Genomic DNA, 22,005 nt, shown 5'->3' with positions numbered 1-22,005 from the left:
TAAGGCCATATAGCACTGACCTTATATCAATGTTTATGGACTTCAGATACTTTGAAAACAGAAAATGAATAAATAAATTTATGAGAAAAACGCTGCCATCTCCGCTCTCGCCCTGTCTGCCTTCTATCAAAACAGTCGCTTTAGCAATTTGCAACCAATGTGAGAGTCCAGGGAAGTCTTAGCAACTCACCCACAGTGAGAGGGTGTATTTTGACATTAAGTAACCTGAGTGGTGATATGACCACCTTGTATTCACTCATCTCTGATGCAGTGTTATTTGGTGATACATAAAATCTACCAGTTGTCAGTTTGTCTTACGAGCCACACAAGAGCACAAGAAACATGACCAGTATTGAATGAAATATAACTGTCCTTGGGGCTATTTTGGGAGAGCAGTGAGACAAAAACGCGCCTCAGATGTGAAAGTATATGCAAGCCGCACATCATACGTTTCTTTTTATTGAAGCCCCATCAGTGTAAGCAGTGACATCACTATACCAGCCTCCTCCACACCTTCTCTAAACAAACTGCTAGACTTTATTATGGTCTCAACATAAATAGCATCAAGGAGCGACTGACCCTGCTGGCTTGAAATGTGCAATACGGCTACTCAGAAGCCAAATTATAGCAGCAATTAAAAACTTAATTATCATGATTTCACTCTGAGCTGAGTACATAAATTAGATTCCGCCCATCGTGTGCTTGTTCAGTACAACCGGAGCTTTATGTAGTGCTAACATTCAAGTGTGTCTTCCATGGAACTGTAGGTCTTACATAAAATATGCTCCGACCCAGCCTGAGCACTAATGTGTGGGATATTAATGGATGTATAGGTATACCTCTTGATAGAGGATGTGAGAGAGATACAGTAAGCGCTTTAAAATCTTATAACAGGGAATATATTAGCAGATCAAAGTCAGGTATTCTGTATAGGTGAATTTATAAAATGTGCACATATCTCCGTTTCTCTTTTTTAGGCATCAAACAGTGTATAAAATACCCGTCACTTTGTGAAGCAGCGAAAGAGATCTGCAGCCACATGGCTCTGGTGTGACCTGTTTCCTGATAAACTCTCTGATATTTACCCTCTGTCACAGCCTCAATATTTGGCCTGAATAAAACATGGAGGCAATCAATAAGAAGAAAGTCACGTTTTTATAATTCTCTCCTGTTTGCCATAATAAGTACAGACAGGAAATACTATATATATACAGAGAAGTGTCGTCTTTTGACAGTGGCGTAATTTAGATTTGTTGAAATGGTGCGTCTCGTGAGTCTTCTAACCTCAACACCTCATATTTACCTTCTGTATCATTACAATTTGGCAGCTGTCCTGGATGTGGTGGACTGTCGTTGCTTCAGCCGTCTTTAGGCCCAGTTCAGACCAAAGATTCGCGACGAGACGAAAACGTTTTAGAACGTTGAAGAGAAATGTTGCAGTGGTGTGAGCTGGCTGCAATGAGCTCGACTCAAGCCAGCTGATGTGTCACCTGCAGCTGCACTGGTCAAATCGCCAGCGGCTGGTTTTAGAGCGTAAAACACGTCGCCTGTTTCTGCAGCCAATCGGCTTGTAGTGAAGTCCACTGGTCAAGTTACAATGAGCGCAGACGGCGTGTTCGCTTGCTGCGGCAGGTGCTCTGTCCCCGTCAAGCTCACTATTTCCATCTTCTTACCGACTAACTAATTGGCGCTGCTTACCTATACTTGTTGCGTATTGATTATGAATACAGTCCATCTGATGCTTGTTTTGTTTATGTTTTTCGCCGTTTCATCACGACTACAAATGCACCTGTAGCCAGTATCTCACTATCACTATCCTCATTCATATTCTAAGAAGCTACAAATTATATTCAGCCACAAAATTAGCCTGAAAAGCTGGAAATCAAAATGGAAGTACAGAGTGTTGTTGCATAGTGATGATACACCATCTCATCTAGTTGCATTGATGTGAACCGGCAGGTTTTTAGAATGTTGCAGAACGGCACATTGCAAGTAGTTGCGTGTTTCAACTCATCTCGTCTTTTTGCGAATCTTTGGTCTGAACTGGACTTCAGGGTTTTGCTCACACCTCTAAGGCGTTGTTCAGACTGCCAGTCAGAATCAATTTGTTTGGCATATCCAGATTGTATCCAGGTAGATTTTAAAAAGTCTAGACAGCAAAAAAAACCCACATGAATGCAGATCTAACATTTGGAGGTGGTCTGAAATGCAATTCCAATCGTACTTCTACGGATGCGTCTCAGTCCGGAGACTGTGGTGCTCAAATCAGATCTTTACATGTCTTTTGTGTCATTGAAGCAGAGTTTTCCAGCTGAGCTGCAAGTGCGAGTCTGCGTAACCTGTTGTGCCGTTCAGACGAGTGTGATCATATCCTTTTCAGAAGCTTTGTAATCCTTACTTTGCCTTTGTTTAACCAGGAAGTCCCATTGAGATTGAAAATCTGTTTTACAAGAGAGACCTGGCCAAGGTAGCAGCCAATCAAAACACATTAAAATGCAACAAATACAGTATATGTAATACAACTATCCACTGTAAAATAACAACTATTTAAACATAGTGGCCTCTCAAGAAAAACAAGCATATGTCTCTGTCACCACATTCTTCATGATGCCCTCAAATTCATCAGTGGATATAAGTGGATCTAATTTTATATCTAAATGGAGACTTTGAAAAATAAACCCATAATGATAAGTTCGACGCCCACTCCTTCTACATCTTCTACTCACTACTGTGATTATTCATCCATTTTTCTGTTGTAAACAGTCATTGTTGTTGCCTCCATTTCACATGCTTTACCGTTTGCAAGGCGAATCACTACTGCCATATCGTCACCACAGCAACCCACGCAGATAGGCTGTTGCTGCCTGGACACACAAATCTGATCTGATCACTTGCGAATATCAGTGTGGACAGCCGGTCTTAAAGACCTGATTCGAGAAACTGATTTGTTTGCAGTCTGAACGTAGCCTAAGCATCTTGGATCATAGTGCTCAACTTCCCCATTAGCTGGTGCTTTTCTCCGACTACAGAGGCCTGCCTGCCTCTCGAAGCCCTGCACTGATGCCTGCAGTCTTTTATCAGATAGCCTACCCGACAGACATCTCTCCACCTCCTCACCACTTTCTTTCTCAAAGCAGCCTCATGAAAGCTTAATGTTCATCCAGGGATGGAATGTCACTCTAACTTTCTATTTCCTGCCCTCTTCACCGATATCCTTCCTGAACGGTCCTCTTCAGCACCCTGTTCTCTGTCAGCTTCACCTTACTGTCTTTCATTGCGACCTCCTTTAGCCTGTGCACATGATGTGTCTCCTTTGCTTCGTCCCCCTCTGCAGAATGTTTGATGTGGGCGGCCAGCGCTCGGAGAGAAAGAAATGGATTCACTGTTTTGAAGGAGTCACAGCCATTATTTTTTGTGTTGCGCTGAGCGCTTATGACCTGGTGCTGGCTGAGGATGAGGAGATGGTAAGGGGAAAAAAAACACCCTCTGGTGTGTGTCTGTGTCTTTATCTTTATGGATAATATAACTGTACTACCTTTATAAATCTGCTCTTTGACTAATTTTCAATATGAGTTAGTTTAGAGTGTGGGGCATTACAAAGCATTTAAATCATCCATCCCTCCTTTTATTATAGCCTAATAATATGAGCTCCAGGTGGTAAAATCAGCTCAGTGAACTTTAACGATCCATTTACAGTTGTACCAGTGGAGTGTACTTATGTAATAAAAGCTAATTTTTCAAGTGATTTGAACCATTTGACCTAATTTCTTGAACTGCCTATGAATTTAAAGCAAGTGCTCAGGAGAGACAGCCTGAAGATGCTCTCAAGAGCCTCCTCTGCACTGCTATGCCTCACATTTAACATATTAAACAACATTGTCCCCTGGTGGCAGCTCTGATGTGTTGCTGTGCTTCAGCAGAGGCCTTAAAGGGCATTTCTCAACGTGGATCCTATTTTCCAACGTTTTTATGTCTAATGACTAATAGGAACAACAATTTTTGAAGTACTGAGTAGGACCGCTGCAGCTGACAGCTGTAAAACAGGCTGCAGCGTAACCACTCAGGGCATATTGTGCACAGTCAATGTATGTCCACTAAAAGGGCTTATTCTTGCCACTTACAGGCTCAGATTATTATTCTAAGTGTCCGACAGCATTATGGAAAGGATCCCTGTAAAGAAAGACCCTTTTAAATCAACCAGAAACAACAAAAAAAAAACAGTAATTTTAATAATTTTAATTATATTATAATTATAGTAATTTTATGCAGCCAGCATATTTACACATCTAACTGGGTGAATTAAGTGTTAATTTCAACCAAACCAGAGTTTGCAAATTGTTGGCACAGTGGAAATACAAACTAAAACAGCTTTTGTGAGTTTTGTCGACTTTGAATAAAGTGCATTTTTTACAGTGATACCATTACTGTTTATTAAAATTAAGTCTGGTGGGTTTGGCGATAGTGGTTGACCTCTGTAGGGATCCTTCCCTAAGACACTAAAGCCCTGTTTCCACCAAGCACCAAACGCTTTTTCCGTTTCCATCGTGAAAAGTTGTGGATGGTACCAATGGAACTGTTCCGTACTGTCCTCATTTTTGGCACCCCTCTGTTGGGGTACCTAGCACACAGACCTGGCACTAAAAGGTGGAGCTGTGAACACTGCAGTGTGGTGATTGGTCACTCTGCTCAGGGCTGAGTTGTGGCTTGCTATGTTGCTCAGTGCATGAGTTGACGACGCAAATCCATCAGCACACCTTAAATTTCAAGATGACAATTTTGACCATTACCTTAGTTTTTATTCTCTCTCTTGGATGACATACACTTTCAGCAATGATTGGACCTTAAAGCTTTTATAAATATATAATAATTTCTACTGGATTATGTGAACTGCATATATCCCAATCCTCATTCGGAGAAAAAAAAAAAAGCGCCACAGAGAATATCCCATGGAGAGTGACTCTCACTGCAGCCTGTTCTATTTTGTTTTGAAAATGATGGCATGCAGCCTCATTCTGTGGATGATAAACGACATTCAGACTGATAAAGGAGGAAATACAGTGAGTGCTGGACAGAGCAGTGAGTGACAACAATCCCGTCCACTTGAAAGCGCACTTAGTGCGGTTGAAACGTTAGGGTCTAGGTACCATGTCTGAAGAGTTACTTTTGGTTCCAAAGGTACCATACTGAAAGTGTTAGGTGGAAACGGGGCTTTAGACAAACATGGGAAGGAGGGTCCAGGTTGAAATAATACCAAAGTTACCCTTTAAGCCGTGACCGACTTTGCTTTTCTTCAGAATCGAATGCACGAGAGCATGAAGCTGTTTGACTCCATCTGCAACAACAAGTGGTTCACTGAGACCTCCATCATCCTCTTCCTCAACAAGAAGGATCTCTTCGAGGAGAAGATTACTCGCAGCCCCCTAACCATCTGCTTCCCAGAATACACAGGTACACAGTGCTTAAATAGTTTAACATCTTCCGTACAAACACAGACAGGTTGCTGTGCCTGCAGTCACCACACTGCCGGCTTACTAACAAATCGCTACATAACACCCTTAATCCGTCATCTTAATAACAAATCACTTCCTCATCTCTTCAAACTGTCACTTCCCAGGAGCCAACAAGTTTGACGAAGCTGCCAGTTACATTCAGACCAAGTTTGAGGACCTGAACAAGAAAAAGGACACAAAGGAGATCTACACCCACTTCACGTGTGCTACTGACACCAAGAACGTGCAGTTTGTCTTTGACGCCGTCACTGACGTCATTATTAAGAACAACCTGAAAGACTGTGGTCTTTTCTAAAGGTGAGATAGAGGGATGGTAAAATTTAAAATGTTATCAAACAGCTTTAGATACTTAACGTGACCCAGAGCTGACATGATTCATCAATTAATCACTCAGTCGATTAACAGAAAATGAATTGGCAACAATTTGATAATTGATTAATTGTTTTCAAGTAATTTTTTACACAAAAATCCCCAAACCTGTGGCTCTAGCTTCCTGAATATTTGTAGTCTTTCTTTCAGTTCTGTAACAGTAAATTGAATATCTTTGTGTTTAAACTTTTGGTCTGATAGGTCATTTGAGAATGTCAATGGGAAGTTATGGCTGACCATTTTTACTATTTTCTGACATTTTATAGACTATACGAATAAACATTTCATGATGAAATAATCACCAGATTAATCAATAATAAATGTAATGATTGGTTACAGTACTAATTTAATCACAAATGACTGGGAATTCTGACTTCCTGCAGCTTTAAATCTGTGTGATTAATTGATTTTATGAGCATGCATTAACTGTTATTCAGCCTCTTAATTGGACTGGTAAAAGATCTTTAGGTCAAATTCAGTCTCAAGATTAAATTTGATTATTTGAAGCCTGTATATTAATTAAAGTATGAATAGACACAACTTGGACCACAACTTGGATATTTTAAAGGAACAGTGTGCAATATATGGGGGGGATTTAGTGGCATCTAGTGGTGAGGATTGCAAATTACAACCAGTTGAAACTTCTCCCACTTAGAATTCCCTCAGTGCACATTGTGCAGGAGGTTTATTACTGGAATCCAAATTATCCGCAGGGGTTTTGTCCTTTCTATAACAAACAGACCAGATGATTTTAACTAGTAAAACACTGATTCATCACACAGTGATTCACATTATAAATCAGTGTGCCTCTAATGTTGTTTGGGGCGGGCCTCTAGCCCTTGCTGCTCGTCTATGGTGGCTGAGGTGAAAATGCAAATGGCCCTGTCTAGAGTCAGTGTTTGATTTGTCTGTTCTGGGCTACTGTAGAAACATGGTGGACTCCGTATACGAGGACCCGCTCCCTGTGTAGATATAAATGGTTCATTCTAAGGTAATGAAAACAGATTGAGTCTTACTGTCAGGTAATTATACACTAATGAAAACATACTTATTATATTATATTCCATTTCTGCCTGTATATTCCCCTAAATCCTACACACTGGACCTTTAAGCCATGTTGCACATTTGTTACACCACCTACCGACCATTCTCACAGAGCGTAAAAGAGGTGAAGAAGCTTCAGTAGGTTTTTCAGTGATAAACAATGTGTTGTACATATTGAGACAAATTTGTGATTTTTTTTTTTAAAGTTTGTGCTGTATAAATAAAATTGATCTGACCAATTACAATGTGAAAACTATGTTGCTGTTGCTGTAAAGGCTGTCAAGTTTTATGTCATTACTATGAGCACCACAAACAAATATATACATTTTATTCAACTCCTAGAATGGGACATGACATCTCAAAACCTCAGCAAGTGAGACAAAGACAGCTGCATGGCTAGATACCTTTAGGGATTTGTGATATGGATGAACCAAATGTTTTTGTATTCAAATGAATTAATGGATGACTTGTACAAGGATCAACAGCAACATATGACGTAAAAAACATCAATAATATACATTGCTTACATATTCTATAAACTGCTGAGGACCTGATTGACCAGGATAAGTTAGCAAACATAAATTCAAGTTGTTGTGCATTTAAAAAAGTGAAATAACAGCTCTTCTCTTATGTATTTGTCTAAAGGTGCTTTTTTTTGGTCGTCTCTCTGTTCACGCAGGAAAACGCCCGGCGCACACAGACTGCATGAGAGACTGCAACAGCCATGTGATGATTACAGCTTTTCATAATGAAAACCATAACAGACTTGATTCCTAGAGGGGAAACCTTACAGAAGTTCAACAATCACCGATTTGCAACCATCACATTCCCTTGTCAATTGTGTTAATATTTTTTTTTAAATATATTTCTTACTGCTCTTGATCAGGGGTTCTCATACTATTCATACTGAGTGCCTGTAAATAGATATTTGACCCAGGACCCCCTTATTGGTTTTTAAATTAGATTTGTAACATAAATTATATTATCCGACTGACTTAAGTGGAAAATAATTGTTGGAAGAGGGAAAGTTATCATAATAATAACCCATTATCTCATCATGCCACGTGGCAAATGAAAATGCAGCAAAATTAAAGTATTTGTCATCCTCAATAGGCCGTCAAGGACCAGTTTGAGAACCACTTTTAAATGGTAGTTGTTTGATTTGATGAGTCTCATTTTTTGTATTCAGATCTCTTTTTGAGTTTTTTAGGTTTTCATGTTAATTTCCCTTATTTGCTTTTAAAGTTTAGTAAGAAGATACAGAACAAAAGAATCAACTTTTTATAAAAAATCACATTAACTTATGTTAACTAATGTTGGCATTTTATGAACCTTTTGACTGCACAGAGCTTATTTTTAGAAGAAAACAATCAAGCATGGAGAATGAAAATGGATGAAGGGAAAATGTTTTTTGTACAATGTTTACACAGACTCAATATTCACGGTTGTACTATAGTGCATTGTTCTGCATGACTGTCCATAGATTAGCTTGTACCCCCCCACAAACTGAATAACATTCCTTAAGTAACTTCTCTGGAGAAACAAAACAGAAATGGTTATGTGTCACTTTTAAGATATCTGCAAGATTTTTAAGTGGTTATGTCTGTTCCTAACATGGATTGTTCTGTACTATTTGTTCCATTCAAAGTCTTTCTACATATGTTTGTGCCTTGATATCTGTTTACACTTGTTCATTAGAGTCATGCTATCTCCATAGTGTGAATTAGGGCTATTTCTACTCCACTTCAGTTCACATAACCCATGATTTAGGATGCACCACAACACCGAGACAAATGGATGATAGTTGTTCATTAAGATAAAAGTCATTCACTTGTTAAATGTAAATAAAAGTTTGCTCACATGATCTCGTATTCTACTGTGTCATCTGTCAAAAGAAATTACAAAAAAATGTATATAGCATAGTGATCTGCTCCTTCATGTTCGGACTAAACTATAATTAAAAAAAATTAAACGAAAAAAGATTACAGAAGGAGAACTATAGAGTGGAAACTGAAAACAATTGTTGTTGAAGATCATCAGATGGGGCTGAAAGCTCAGGAAAAGCTGGTAAATGGACTGAGTTGAGATTATTTTTTGTCACATATCTCAAGGTCGAGAATGGCCCCACGTGCTCACATATAGCAATATATAAGACTGAATAAGAGCACTACTATTGAATATTGTGTATGAGAAGATTGCATTGGCATTGCTGTAGAAAACTGAGTATAGATTAATAGGTGAAAGGTGAATTTATTTTGGTGGAAAGTAACTGTACATTTACTGCAGTACTTTATGCTTGAGTATTTCCATTTCATGCCATATCTATACTTCTACTTCCCTACATTTTATAGGGAAATAATAAGCTATTGGTTGCTTTGCAGATTCAGATTTACCTTATACATGAGCTTATATAACACCATGCATTAGTGCTGTGCTGGTGGTTGATGAGGTGGGTGTCCTACTAGCAAGATGGGTACCGAGGAGGAGGTGGGCGTATTGTCCTTTATTCTGGTGGCTTTTTGTATGACAGGTGGTAATACTGTAAACAGCCAGAGAGTGAGGTGGGTATTTTCCATATACCTGCGTATAGCCACCACTACACCACTGCAATGCAGACATTTCTTAAGATTAAATCAGTGGATTGGCATAGTCAGGTTTTATTATTGTGCGACCCTTAAGAGAAGTCCGACCCCTGGATTAAACTGCGTAAAGGGTTCAGTGTGTTTAGGGTGATATATTTAGGGGCAACTGTGGCTCAGGAGGTAGAGTGGGTCGTCTACCCATCAGAAGATCAGTAGTTTGATCCCTTCAGTCCTCCAGTCTGCATTTCAAAGTATCTTTGAGCAAGATACTGAACCCCATTTTGCTCCTGATGGTTGTTTCATCGGTGTGTGAGTGTGCTAAAAGCTGTGGAGCAGGTGGCACCCTGTACAGTAGCCTTTGCTCCCAGTGTGTGAATGTGACTTGTAAAAAGTGCTTTGAGTGTGAATAGAAGACGAGAGAGGTACTGTACAAGTGCAGGTCCATTTAACATTTACCATCAGACGTGGAATATAATATATAAGTATGTTTTCTTGTGTAGTGAAGTACTCAAAATAATAATCATTGTGGTTTCATTACCTGAGCCGTTTATATAGGAAGTGGGTCCTCATCTACAGAGATTGCCATGCTGCATTGCCATGTTTCTACTGTAGCCCAAACCTAACTAACTAACTAACTAACTAACTAAATAACCAAACATTGGTTTTAGATAGGGTTATTCTGGTTTTCATGCTGGCCACCATAGTAAGCTGCCCTTTATTCCATGTTTTTAGCAGTTTAAATCACTGGTTCAACTCCTGGTAAAAACCTCCTGAACATCCGGATCAAAAATAAATCGTGCATACATTAAGTTAACAGGGAAAACAAGTGAGTACACATTAGTAGGTGCTGGGCTGGTGGCCCATCTGCGACATGCTGAATGTGAAACTGCTTAATTTAGAGTTTAAATCACCAGGTCCATTTGTTTTAAACCTCCTGAACAGTGAACACTGACGGAAATATAACCATGAGAAGTTGAAGCTGGTTGCAGTCTGCAATCCTCACCACTAGATGCCACTATATCCCCCTAGATCTTAAACATCAGACCTTTAACAGTAGACCTCTTAGAATATAGAACAGTATTAAAAAGCTGCTTACAAACTGATTCATTAGTGTTACCAATTTAATGATGCCATTTATAAAAATAGGAAGTGTTTTTCTACTAAATAAGCACTTTAACCTTCAACCTTTAAGTGCATTTTGTACTGCAGTACTTCTGTGCTTTCGAATGCAGGCCTTTTGCTGGTAAATTCAGTATGTTTACCACTTTGTGTTGGTTCTTTCAGTTTAGTGAAGGATCTCAACACATCGTGTGCCACTGTGGCTGCATTACAATACAAAGTGTTGTCAGCATTCACAGAGGTGAGCTGAGCTGAGGTGAGCTGAGGTGAGGAGGTGCAGTCATGAATGGTTTGCTCATCTGCAAATGAAATGAGAACTTCACTTGAGCCCAACACCACGTTTGCATTTCTAAACAACAGTTAAGAGAGGTGAATGGACCGTATGCATTGCTCAGACCTTAATATAGGGCGTGGAGAGGTTTATATGCAAAGGCAATGGAGAATGGTAATGTGGAAAGTCGTGTAAACAAAGATCCACAAGGTGGCGACATGTAGATTTCAGTAAATCCGCACATGATGGATGCAAATTTTCAGAGGAGGCAGACAACTTTGGAAAAGTGGCGTTTATACTCTGGATTAAAAGAATAAAGTAATACAATTTTTTTTTTTAAGAAAAAAAAGCTATGATTTGAAATAATCAATGTCATTAGTTTGTAATATTTACCAGTACATGAATGGATAGATTAAAAACATGTGCAAATGTTCTGTGATTTTCGATTGACTGACTGTGCTTTTCTATGTATTGTTTAATACAATCTGTCTAATTACCCAGCTCCAGATGTGGAGTCTCCACAGTGCAGCACAGTACAGTACACTTAGAGTAGGACCCGCTGTGATCACACAGGGAGGGATCTTGTTTCAGGCCACTTGCTATTGGCTGGTCTTGCGATGGGCTGCGCTGATTTGCTGCAGTGAAAAGCTCAACATCGTCAAAGTCCACTGACAGACCTTCATCTGGCTCAGAGCAGGGAATACACAGAGCAGCATATAACCTCTGATCAACAGTAAATCTGTGGGGTTGTGGATTGTGCTGGGATTAACTCTGATATTAATGCAAAGGTGAGTTTTTAATTAATCTCTACAAATTTTAGAAGTGTAATACTAGTGAAAGCGCGCATTACTTTATCTAATGCATGTTTTTTGTTGTTGTTGCAGAAACAATTAACAGGAGTCTGAACTTTCCTGCAGACGTCTACTCACAAGCAATGGTAAGTTTTTCCACGTGTTTTTATACACTTTGACAGTTTTGTAGATGCATTGCAGACGCACTGATTGCAAAGATAGTTATCCAGAACTCTCAGCAGAACACCTTAAGTGTTTTACGCACAAGCAATATACATTATTGTACTGTTTCTTAAAGTTTTTCCCTTTAATGGCTGTTCTTTTTGGAAAGCTAGTGTGCTGGTGAGTGTTGTAATCCCCTCAAGTCACTGTCAATTCAAACCAAACTGTCCCTGCCAAATGCATACAACTGGGTGAATCACTCCTCCTCGTTGTGTGGAGGCAGCCAAGGAGAACAGGGCATTTTTAGAGATGCAGACTGACCACAGAGTCCCTCTGAGGATGTCTCTGTATGTCAGATAAGTCTTCCCCCAGGGGCCAAATGGTTCAGCACCCACAGCTGTGATAACATCATGGCATTGTGGTGTCCCTACTACTCCAAGCCAAACACACTGGCAGGACAGGGAGACTAACTAAATATTGTAAGAATTTGGAAAACAAAATGTGTGACAGCAAAAAAAGTTCAGCAGTGATTGTACAACAGGGACACTTGAAGGGGAGAAAAGCTTTTGAAGACTTTTTTTTATTGGTGATGACTGAAGATCATGTTGCATTTACTGGACTGCATTGATTTCAGTTTCTCCGAAGACTGGAAAACATATGATTCATAATTAATTCATGATCAGTGTGTAATTCCAAAATGTTGCTGTCATTTCCTGCCGCATAATGCGATCCAGTCAACATCCTGTGAGTTAGGGGAATCCAGAGAGGATATGTGCCTCTGCACTCCTCCACGATTCAGCGCTACTTTGTGCAAACTTCCCCTCTCGCTTTAGGAGGCAGGGAGGTTTTCCCAGTATAAAATGTGCATCCTGTTCTCAGAGCCATGACTTTTTCATTTTCTGGGCTCATACTGCATGGGATGGTCTCCATAAAGCTGCTCTGAGGTTTGTCAGGAATGCTTCACTTGTTATATGGTCATAGAGCAGAGTGATCTCAGCTGGTAAAAATCTTATTGGCCCAGTTTTGGAAATAACAGAGGGAACTGTGTCTCAGCTAGACCGGCCAGGGCATGATGGGATATTTTGGAAGCCAGCCTAACGGCTCTGTAGACTCCTGCAATAGTCGACCAAAGCCCTTTGGTTAGACGTGTTGTTTTTAAATAGACTGTATTTAAATCCGGTCTGCACCACTAACCATACTCTTTGTGTCTTTCTCTTTCTATAGTTGTGTTTAGGAGACTCTGCTGACTGCCTCCGTGACCAGATGCAGTGCATGATGAGATCCTTGCAGGACCTGAAGCAGATAAGCAGGCCGAGGCCACTGAGTGAACCATGTGCTCGGTCCTTCGCTGTGACACGGCTCTGCAAACAGAGGGCACAGCAAGAGCGACTGGCTCGTCTACGTGTTTCTGACGCCAGTGAAGCCAGCACATATGACTCTGCCTGCTGCCTGGCAAGCCCCCTGGAAGAGGAGGAAGAGCATCAGGAGCATGAGCGGTTGGCACAAGGCTCCCCAAGCAGCGAAAAGAGCATGGACTTTGACTCGGGTTACTCTGAGGCTTCTTGGCAGGATGAAGGTGTGGTGCTGAGGAGGACCAGGAACGTGAGAGTCTCCTCTTCTGCCTGCCTCCGCACAAACAGAGGACCTTCTGGCCGAATCCGGCCCAAATCAACCTCGGACGCTTGCCTGGAGCGCTGGACCTCATTTGAGGCCAGTGACCCAGAGGACTGGACGACGTCACTGCTTAGCCGCAGCAGAAACAGACAACCTCTGGTTCTGGGCGACAACAGCTTTGCTGACCTCATAAAGAACTGGATGGACCTACCAGAGTGTCCTGAGCCAGCAGAACTGAAGCCCAATGCGGGCCGGCGCCTTGCCAAAGACATTTTGATCAACATGCGTCGCAGACTGGCAGGGATGTCTAAAAGTGCAGAGGTGAGGCCGAGGCCAGCAGACTGCACAAAGCCCAGCAGGGCTGCAGAGGCTCCCAAAAGGATGTCCTGTCCTGTGGGACTCCAGACCTTCAAACCTTTCTTTCACCAGTCCCACACAGGCCTACATCAGCCGGACTCTGACTTCTACCAGTTCACAGCTCTCATGAAGACAGGCAGCCGGCAGCCCATCATATGCAATGATGTTATTGGATACATTTAAGCAAGGCTTTAACTTTGGACTGACCCATTAACACAGATTCAAATCAGACGGTTTTATTTTTGTAATTGGATGTTGTTCACAGTGTTGATACATCTGGAATAAAAGTGTTTTGGATTGAACGAAGATGTGTTTTGTTCCTGTCTCAGTGTGAGCAGTGCTCACTGTAAAAACTGTATTATTGTGGTGCAGTATTATTGTCCTGGATGCAATATCATTGTAACATAGTAAATGCTCTGAAGCTTTGCAAGTCAACAGGTCCTTTTTCCTGGTTAAAATGGGAGGTTAGGTGAGGTGTGGTCATCACAGAAGAGTAGTTCATGACCAAAGAGATGGTAAGGGAACTAAAGACTGACAGTGAAGTACACAGATATAATTTGGTTCCTTCTAGACACATTTATTGAATTAGTACTCTTAAAACATAATTTAATCACACACATCATTCTTCGATCACTGATTAAATAACCCCTATTAGTAGCTGCAGTAATAATTCCTGAGAGTACATGACACGATTCAAATAGCCGAGAGCAGAGCATTGTAAAAATGACACTATAAAAGTGAGGCTGTAAAGTGAAACCCATCAAGGGGTTGTGGAAAAGGGCAGTTTGTGCATAAAAGCCATCTGAGGACAGACGAAGGCTCCGTAGATGAGTCCAGCTTCTCATGACCAGCTCTGGGATCCTTCTGGGGAGGGAGGGGGAGGTTGGATGCACGTGTGCTCCAAGCGGGATTTAAACATGACAGCTGTGTCCAGATGGCAAGAGCACCCCGAATCATCAGTGCACTGTACCCACTGTGCCAAGTGCCTGTTCTGACTTGCATCCCCCTTTCAACCTCGTGCTCAGTCTGACCTGAATTAAACCTTGAAACCAGGCCACTGCTGCCCCAGCAGCGCCAGATCATCTAATCCATATGCCTTGGCAAGCATCTTCACAACCTCTTAGCCTAACCTCTTGAAAGACACATTTTACATGTAAATGAAAACCAAAGTTAGCAAACAGAACTTTCTGGGAACCGTTATGGGAATAAGGAAAGGTAGAGTTTGCTAAGTTTATGCTTTTGCCATAGAATAAAGAAAAAGTGAAAGGGGACATGGACATGGTTGTGGAATAATTCACTTCACATTATCAAAGTGTCATTAACGATAAAAAAAGACTAATGTGGGACTAATAAAGAATGATCTTATCTTATCTTATCCCAGCTTAGCTTTAAAATTATGCGAGTGCAATAGTTCAAAAACATTTGTGAAAGGAAACAGATCAACAGAAGCTGGGAAAAAAAATCATTCGGATATTAATCTTGGCAAACAACAGCTAAAGCAACAAAATGAGGATGTTTTTAACCGATACGATGTCACAGGAGTTTTAACTTTGTTCCGTCACATAGAAGTGTTGTGCTGTGACGCCTTTTCACTTGAAACATTGTGGAAATTTTGTGCTGGTGTCATCACAAGAGCAGGTATCTGATGGGTGGGGCTGTCTCACAGTCCTCATCTTCAGTAAATGAGGCAACCAGCTCCAACATCTTCTTGTTTTGAGGAATGTCTTTCTTGGTGACCTTCTTCACCACGTCAGACACACTGTAAACAACAACAAATCATATAGCATTATAATTATACCTATACTTTAAACACACATTGACATTAGTTTAGCTTTAAAAAACTGTCCCTTTCATTATCAACTAGGACCCGAAGTATTTTGATCTTGCTTTTTCTTATCAACAAATCACATAAAAAGACAAAAACCAACATGATTTCATCTCAATAACTAGTATTTATCTTTTAATAATTTTTATTTTTTATTTATCCAAAGCTTTATAGAGTGTATTCCTGTGTGAGGCAGATCACCATAATGTCATGTCAATCCCACGTACACCATCCTGCTGCTGAAAATACTTAGTAGCAAATATAAGGTGCATTAATCCATTGCTGAAAATAGTCCCCAACAAATATACTCTTTACTCCTGTTTATGCAAGGCTTCTGTAAAACTACAGTGCCCAGCTGTTTTAGGAAACTATTAAATATGTTTTTATATGTTTATATGTTTTATACGTTTTTATGAGTCTTATTTGCACCATGCTTTTGCTGCTGTAATGATGCAAATTTCCCCACTGTGGGACTAATAAAGAATTGTCATCGTATCGTATCGCATCGTATTGTATCGTACCATAGGGTATGACATAGTATCATATTGTATCGTATCATATCATATCACATCGCATCGTATCGTATCGCATCATATCACACCATATCGTATTGTATCGTATCATATGGCAGGGTATCACATTGTATCGTATCGTATCATATCATATTGTATGGTATTGTATCGCATCGCATCGTATTGTATCGTATCATAGGGTATGGCATAGTGTCACATTGTATTGTATCATATCATATCATATCGCATCGTATCGTATCGCACCATATCGTATTGTATCGTATCATATGGCATGGTATCACATCGTATCGTATCGCACCATATCGTATTGTATCGTATCATATGGTATGGTATCACATCATATCACATCATATCATATCATATCATATCATATCGTATCACATCGTATCGTATTGTATCGCACCGTATCGTATTGTATCGTATCACATGGTATGGTATCACATTGTATCGTATCCTTTTATCTTACCTCACCTTACCTTACCTTACCTTATCTTAAATATGAAACTATAGGATTTACATCTTCAGTAGGAAAGAACGGGCTTGTGACCATTCAAAAACATGCTGTTGGCTTTGGTCTTTTCATGGGATTTTTCTTTACCATAAAAAATGTTGAATAACAGTAACTATACAATTGAATGATTTTGAAAATTGTCTTTATTCTTAAGTCTTTATCCTTTATTTGGATCTCCATTAGCTGCCACCACTCTTCCTGGGCTCCTCACCCAACAAAGGAAACATAAAATATGACATGTGGCACATATAAAATATTTTAAAAAGACTGGGATCAAGACAAGTAAAAATCAAGAGGGAAAACTTAACATCAAAACATGTCAAATCACATTCCTTCCTTTTGTTCAAGTCGGTTGACACTGATGTTAATGTGTGTCTTTTGTGGCCCTTTAAAACTCTTAGTTTTTAAGTTCTAAGTTTCCCTTCACTGGCCCAGCACAGGAAGCTTGGAGCAGGGTGACTACACAGGAAGTGACTACTGGAGAGGGCATTTGTCATGTGCGGCCTGCTGTCCAAACAGCCCCTCTCGCTCTGCAGCTTAATCTAACCTCAACACCTCCACCAGCCCCCTAGAGATCTGAGCACCACTAACAGACATGGACATGCACACAGTCTGATTCAAGACGAGCACAAAGACCTCACAGCAATATTTACGCAAAGCATGATTACAATCAAATATTCTAATTCTTCCAGCAAATCACTGCCTATAAAATGTCTTTGATAAACCTGATTTATGACATTTCCCCTTCCTCCTGCGGTAAATACACCCCTGAGGATGCATATTCTGCTCTGACTCAGTTCTTGATGACGAGAGCTCACAGCACGAGACACCTGATTTGTTTCAAACACCCCGAGGCTTATAACATGCTGCAGCACTGAACAGGCCCAAACAACATGGCTTCTCAGATGCAGAAAAAAAGGTCACACTGATTTAACTCTTTAAACTCTTGTCCTCAACAAACAGAAGGAAACCCGAGGAGGATCGGTCTCACTCGTCAGTGTTCAGTGATGCATGTGTGAGTGTGTCAACAGGCTCTCTGCTCGCAGGTTCGGAGGAAACACCCCATCCTGACATTAGCCTCTAAACAAACAAAGGGAGGCTGCTTATTGTGATTGTTTATGTGTGCAGGGCTGTGTGCCATGTGTAGCCATGCATATGCAAAACTGTCTTCGTCTTAGCTGGACATACCTCTGCTTGAGCCTCTCTTCTTGCCCCATGTATAAGACAGCTGGTCCATAGAAGAGACCGCTGATGGTCAAGTTATATTGGTCCTGCACAAAGACATGATTTAGTTAAAGTTACAGTACAATATAACAAACACAACAATATAAAAAAAGAGGGTAACGTATCATCTGCATGCATTATGCAGAGGTAATTTCTTCAAAGACAGCGTTAAGCAGATCTTCAGGTCTGACGATAACCTGTGGCCTAAAACATTGTCAGCAGCTCAGGAAGCTCTTCAGCGCCTCCACAAACAAACCAGGGGGAACCCGGCCAGTTAAAGGTTAAACGAAACTTGGAGCAAATATGATCACTTGCCAGTTTATTTTCCCTTTGCTTCCTCAGAACGAATTTGGAATCAATACACCAAATGTTTGCTCAGGACAAGAATGTGCATGTGTAATGAAAGATGCTTAAAGTCATGTTCAAACATTTCTGTTGCAAGTGACCTAAATAAATTTTGTAAAGACAATGCGCTGAGTATGCAAAAGCAACAGGACACGATTATACTGCATCACCTTTATAAGTACCTTGGAATATGCATCTTCTATAAATGTACACTGTATTCTGGGATATTATGGTGCACATTCACCAGTTTCTGATCAGCTATAAGCTTCATGTAGCAGTCAGGAAAACAAACATTATGATGTTTGGGATGGTAGCAGCTTATCACTTGTTAGTGTAAAATACAGTGTATCACTTGCTGCTCTTGTCTTCCATTACTGGTGATATGATAGAGAAACAAGACAGTTCACAAGACAGTTACAGCGCAGCACTGTCAAAGTTTGTCATTGTTGGTTCGGTTCGGATTTTTCTTTAAAAAAAAAAAAAGAACAATGTACAGTCTCATACAAAGTAATCTCTCGCAAGCTTCACTCATGACCCACTCTCACAGTGCGCCGGTGTATTTTTCTGCAGAGACTCTGCCCTCTGCCTGTGTTTTCTTATTTTCTCCTTATTTTCTCTGTTCAGGACATTTATGGGTATGTATCCCTACAGCGCACAGGTGAGGTCAGGGCTTTATAAAAAGGTAGCGACCAGGTACCATTTAAGCAACAGACATCCAAGAGACACAGTGCAGAAAAAAAAACCAAATATAGCACGGCAAAACACCAAACAAGAGTGAATCTGGGGTTGGCTTTTACTTTAATTTTCACTGTTGAGTGTTTTTACAAAAAATAACTGACAATCCTGCAGTTTTTCTTTAACTGGTGCAGCAACCTCCAGGGCTGCTGTGGTAACTTGTCATGTGTCCAACATTTTGACTTAGACAGGACTGAATTGGAACAGTCCTGACACGTTGATCTCTGGACTTTGGTGTAAATTTTGTGCAAAGCAGCATCTTAGTTTTTGAAGACACAAGATTTTATCTAGTTCTTTCAAATGATCTCAGTTTTCCCATCTTAGTTCATGAAATCTAGGTTGCATGAAAATAAGTAGAGGCCTTTAGTTAAGGAAAGGTTTGACATTTGGGAAATGCATTTATCTGCTTTCTTGTAGAGAGTTAGAGGATTGGTACCACTCTGATGTCTGTCATCTAAAAATGAAGCTACCACCAGCAGCTGGCTAACTCAACTTAGCACAAGAACTTGAAACGGGGAAACAAGCAGCTAGCTCAGCTCTGTCCAGAGGTAAATAAAAAAATATCCACTGACCAGCGCTTCTAACGCCTGGTCCCAACAAACTCACACCGATGCTGAAATAGCTTGACTCTCTTGTTAGGTAACAGCTGAGTGATGCTAACAGTTAGCATTGTCACTGTGCATGTGCAGGCAGACTCTCACTAGTGTGTGTAGCACAACAAGCCTCTCGCTGGTTAAAAACAACAATGCATTTGGTCTTTGCAAATGAAAATGGTGTACATGTTTATTTGCATATACAGCAGGGAAGTGAGATCTCATCACACGTTCACTCAAGACGTATGTGGAGACGCATTCTAATGCCAGGTGTGAACAGACACCATTTAACAGCTGCTGCTGCTGTGTTAGCTCATACTAACCAGGCAGACGCTGAACTAAGCGTTCGCTGGGAGGAGAGTGGCTCCAGTGATGGTCTCTCAGCACTGCGTCTACTGGCAGGGACTCATTTAGCAAGGACGTCAGCTGAGTAGGCGGGCCCTCAATGTGACCCAGGACACGTTAGCATGCACAGTGCTGAAGGAATGTGGCCACATGCAGCGTGAACCACCTCTGAATGAGGTCTGAGCGATCCAATCTCAAGATGCATTTAAGATGCATTCACGCCTGTACTTAGAGCTCTCAAGTTGTGATCGGATCACCCAAGATAATACACGTCACAACTAAGAAAATGTAAAATATGTAAAATACTGTATATATCTATATCCTATATTATGTTCGTTTTCTTGCAGTAAAAACACATCAGCCTTGGGGAAAAGGTTGCACACATTGTTCAACCACTGGAATAAAGTTGATGGTTATACAACAGCATGAATTTCCAGGAGGGTCCAACAGAGTCCTGAAGTTGTGAATGGAAGGTGTAAAGTGGTCAGTCATTTCAAACAATGGCCATTGTGTGCACTGGAGGAAGGTGAGCAGGTTTAAGGATAAGATACGCATAAAGTATGCACTCAGTAGCACCGGGTGTGAAGAAAGTGTGTGTGAGGCTGTACCTTGATAAACTGGAACAGATCTCCCAAGGTCATTTCCTGCTGACCGCCGCGTCTGCCCTCAACAAGGAAGTCATCCCACAGGGTGTATTTCTTTCCTGCGACCTGCCGATAGACATGTCACACACACACACACACACAGTTGACAGATGAAGTACTTCTTGTTGTGAGGGATGTGTAGAAGATGTTTGGGTCCTATAAAAAGAGTCGTGGACACTCAGACAGACAGACAGACAGACAGATTGCATTTTTCATCACTGCATTATAAAGCAGCTGAGAACAATCAGCAGCCCACTAAAGCTGCAGCGTGGACCTGAACAAGCCTCGATGAGGTCAAGAAGGTGCTTCCTCCTGTATGATGGAGTGACCGTCTGTCTTTTCCCAAGTTTCCATCTGCAAGGCTTACTTGATTCTCAGCGTTACAAACGGTGACAAACATCCATGCATGCAGATGTGTCAGTGTAGTTTTGGGCGGATGATATTTGTGCAAATTGAGAAAAAGTTAAAACCTGCATCTGTGTGAATAAAAATGTGTTGCTCTGGGCGGTGAAATAACAACATAGGAATTTTTCCAGACACCTTGCCAGATTGCACTTTAAGTAGCTGAAGTTTGAGCGCTGAGGGGTCGTTTTTGTTCTGAATTTCCTGTTTGAGTTGTCTGTTCAGCCGTTTAAACTGGGACTGACAGATTGTCTATAATCGCAGCATTTATCTTCGGCCCTCTGTTACTGATAGGTTTACACTGTGTTGAAACAAATTCCCCAATTATCAAGTTAATGAGCAGGAAATTAATCGATGACCATTCTAATGACTGGACTGTGTATCAAATATCAATGCCATTTTTCTATTGACCAAAATGTGTCTGCAGCGTTTGCACAAGGGCATCTAACTGTTTCATTATTTCAGTATTGGTACCCAAACTTAGCCAACATATCAGCTCTAATTTCAAAAAGTTTTTGAGTTTTATATGAGTTTAAAGACATGACTTTGGATATTTGGATGGACATTTGTGGGGTTTTTATATTTTATAGACTAAAGTTTATCAGAAAAATCTGCATAACATTAGCTGATAATGAAATAATCATTGTAGTTTTACATATTTGTATAAAAAAATGTTATGTTATATATAATGTTAAGTGTTCTTTTACATTAAAGATATAGGTCCCAGATGTTTGCTATTGTTTGACGTGGCCCCTATCAATCTTTAAGGGTGTTTCCACATAGTCCTTTTTTAACAAACCAAACTCAGTCCCCTTAAAGTGCACCAAAAAGTGGACCAACAGACTCAGTTCTTTCTGTGTTCACACTATAGCCTATATATAATATATATTGATTTAGTTTTATTCTTACTTTGATGTGGCATTGCAGAACAGTTATGAAGCTCCTCACTTTCAGATGAACTTAAAATTGGAGGAAAACCTGAGTGTTTCTGTGCCTTTTGATGTATTCTACATTCCACATCTGGAGATG

The 22,005-nt window shown here is 40.5% G+C and overlaps 3 protein-coding genes across 4 annotated transcripts in view; 2 read left to right on the top strand and 1 right to left on the bottom strand.

Moving 5' to 3' along the window:
- The window catches only part of gnai2b (guanine nucleotide binding protein (G protein), alpha inhibiting activity polypeptide 2b), a 71,888-nt gene extending 63,101 nt beyond the window's left edge, over positions 1-8,787 (top strand). The window contains exons 6-9 of the mRNA XM_049582122.1: positions 3,335-3,464; positions 5,295-5,448; positions 5,615-5,807; positions 7,603-8,787. Coding sequence (XP_049438079.1) covers positions 3,335-3,464; positions 5,295-5,448; positions 5,615-5,805 — 475 coding nt within the window. The 3' untranslated portion in view covers positions 5,806-5,807; positions 7,603-8,787. The remainder of the gene's footprint in view (positions 1-3,334; positions 3,465-5,294; positions 5,449-5,614; positions 5,808-7,602) is intronic.
- A 2,788-nt stretch (positions 8,788-11,575) lies between these two features.
- On the top strand, positions 11,576-14,121 carry inka1b (inka box actin regulator 1b). The gene is made up of 3 exons (XM_049581880.1): positions 11,576-11,683; positions 11,780-11,832; positions 13,073-14,121. The coding sequence occupies exons 2-3, from the start codon at positions 11,830-11,832 to the stop codon at positions 14,000-14,002; spliced, it is 933 nt and encodes a 310-aa protein (XP_049437837.1). The 5' UTR covers positions 11,576-11,683; positions 11,780-11,829; the 3' UTR covers positions 14,003-14,121.
- uba7 (ubiquitin-like modifier activating enzyme 7) overlaps positions 14,040-22,005 on the bottom strand; it is a 58,478-nt gene continuing 50,512 nt past the window's right edge. For both annotated transcript variants that reach the window (XM_049581866.1, XM_049581857.1), the window contains 3 exons: positions 20,539-20,640; positions 17,877-17,959; positions 14,040-15,578 (listed from right to left, as the gene is read on the bottom strand). In XM_049581866.1, the coding sequence (XP_049437823.1) occupies positions 15,446-15,578; positions 17,877-17,959; positions 20,539-20,640 (318 nt within the window). In that variant the 3' untranslated portion in view covers positions 14,040-15,445. The remainder of the gene's footprint in view (positions 15,579-17,876; positions 17,960-20,538; positions 20,641-22,005) is intronic.

The sequence above is a fragment of the Epinephelus fuscoguttatus genome, linkage group LG1, assembly GCF_011397635.1.
Source record: "Epinephelus fuscoguttatus linkage group LG1, E.fuscoguttatus.final_Chr_v1".
NCBI lineage: Eukaryota > Metazoa > Chordata > Actinopteri > Perciformes > Serranidae > Epinephelus > Epinephelus fuscoguttatus.
This window is presented reverse-complemented; position numbering and strand designations above follow the sequence as displayed.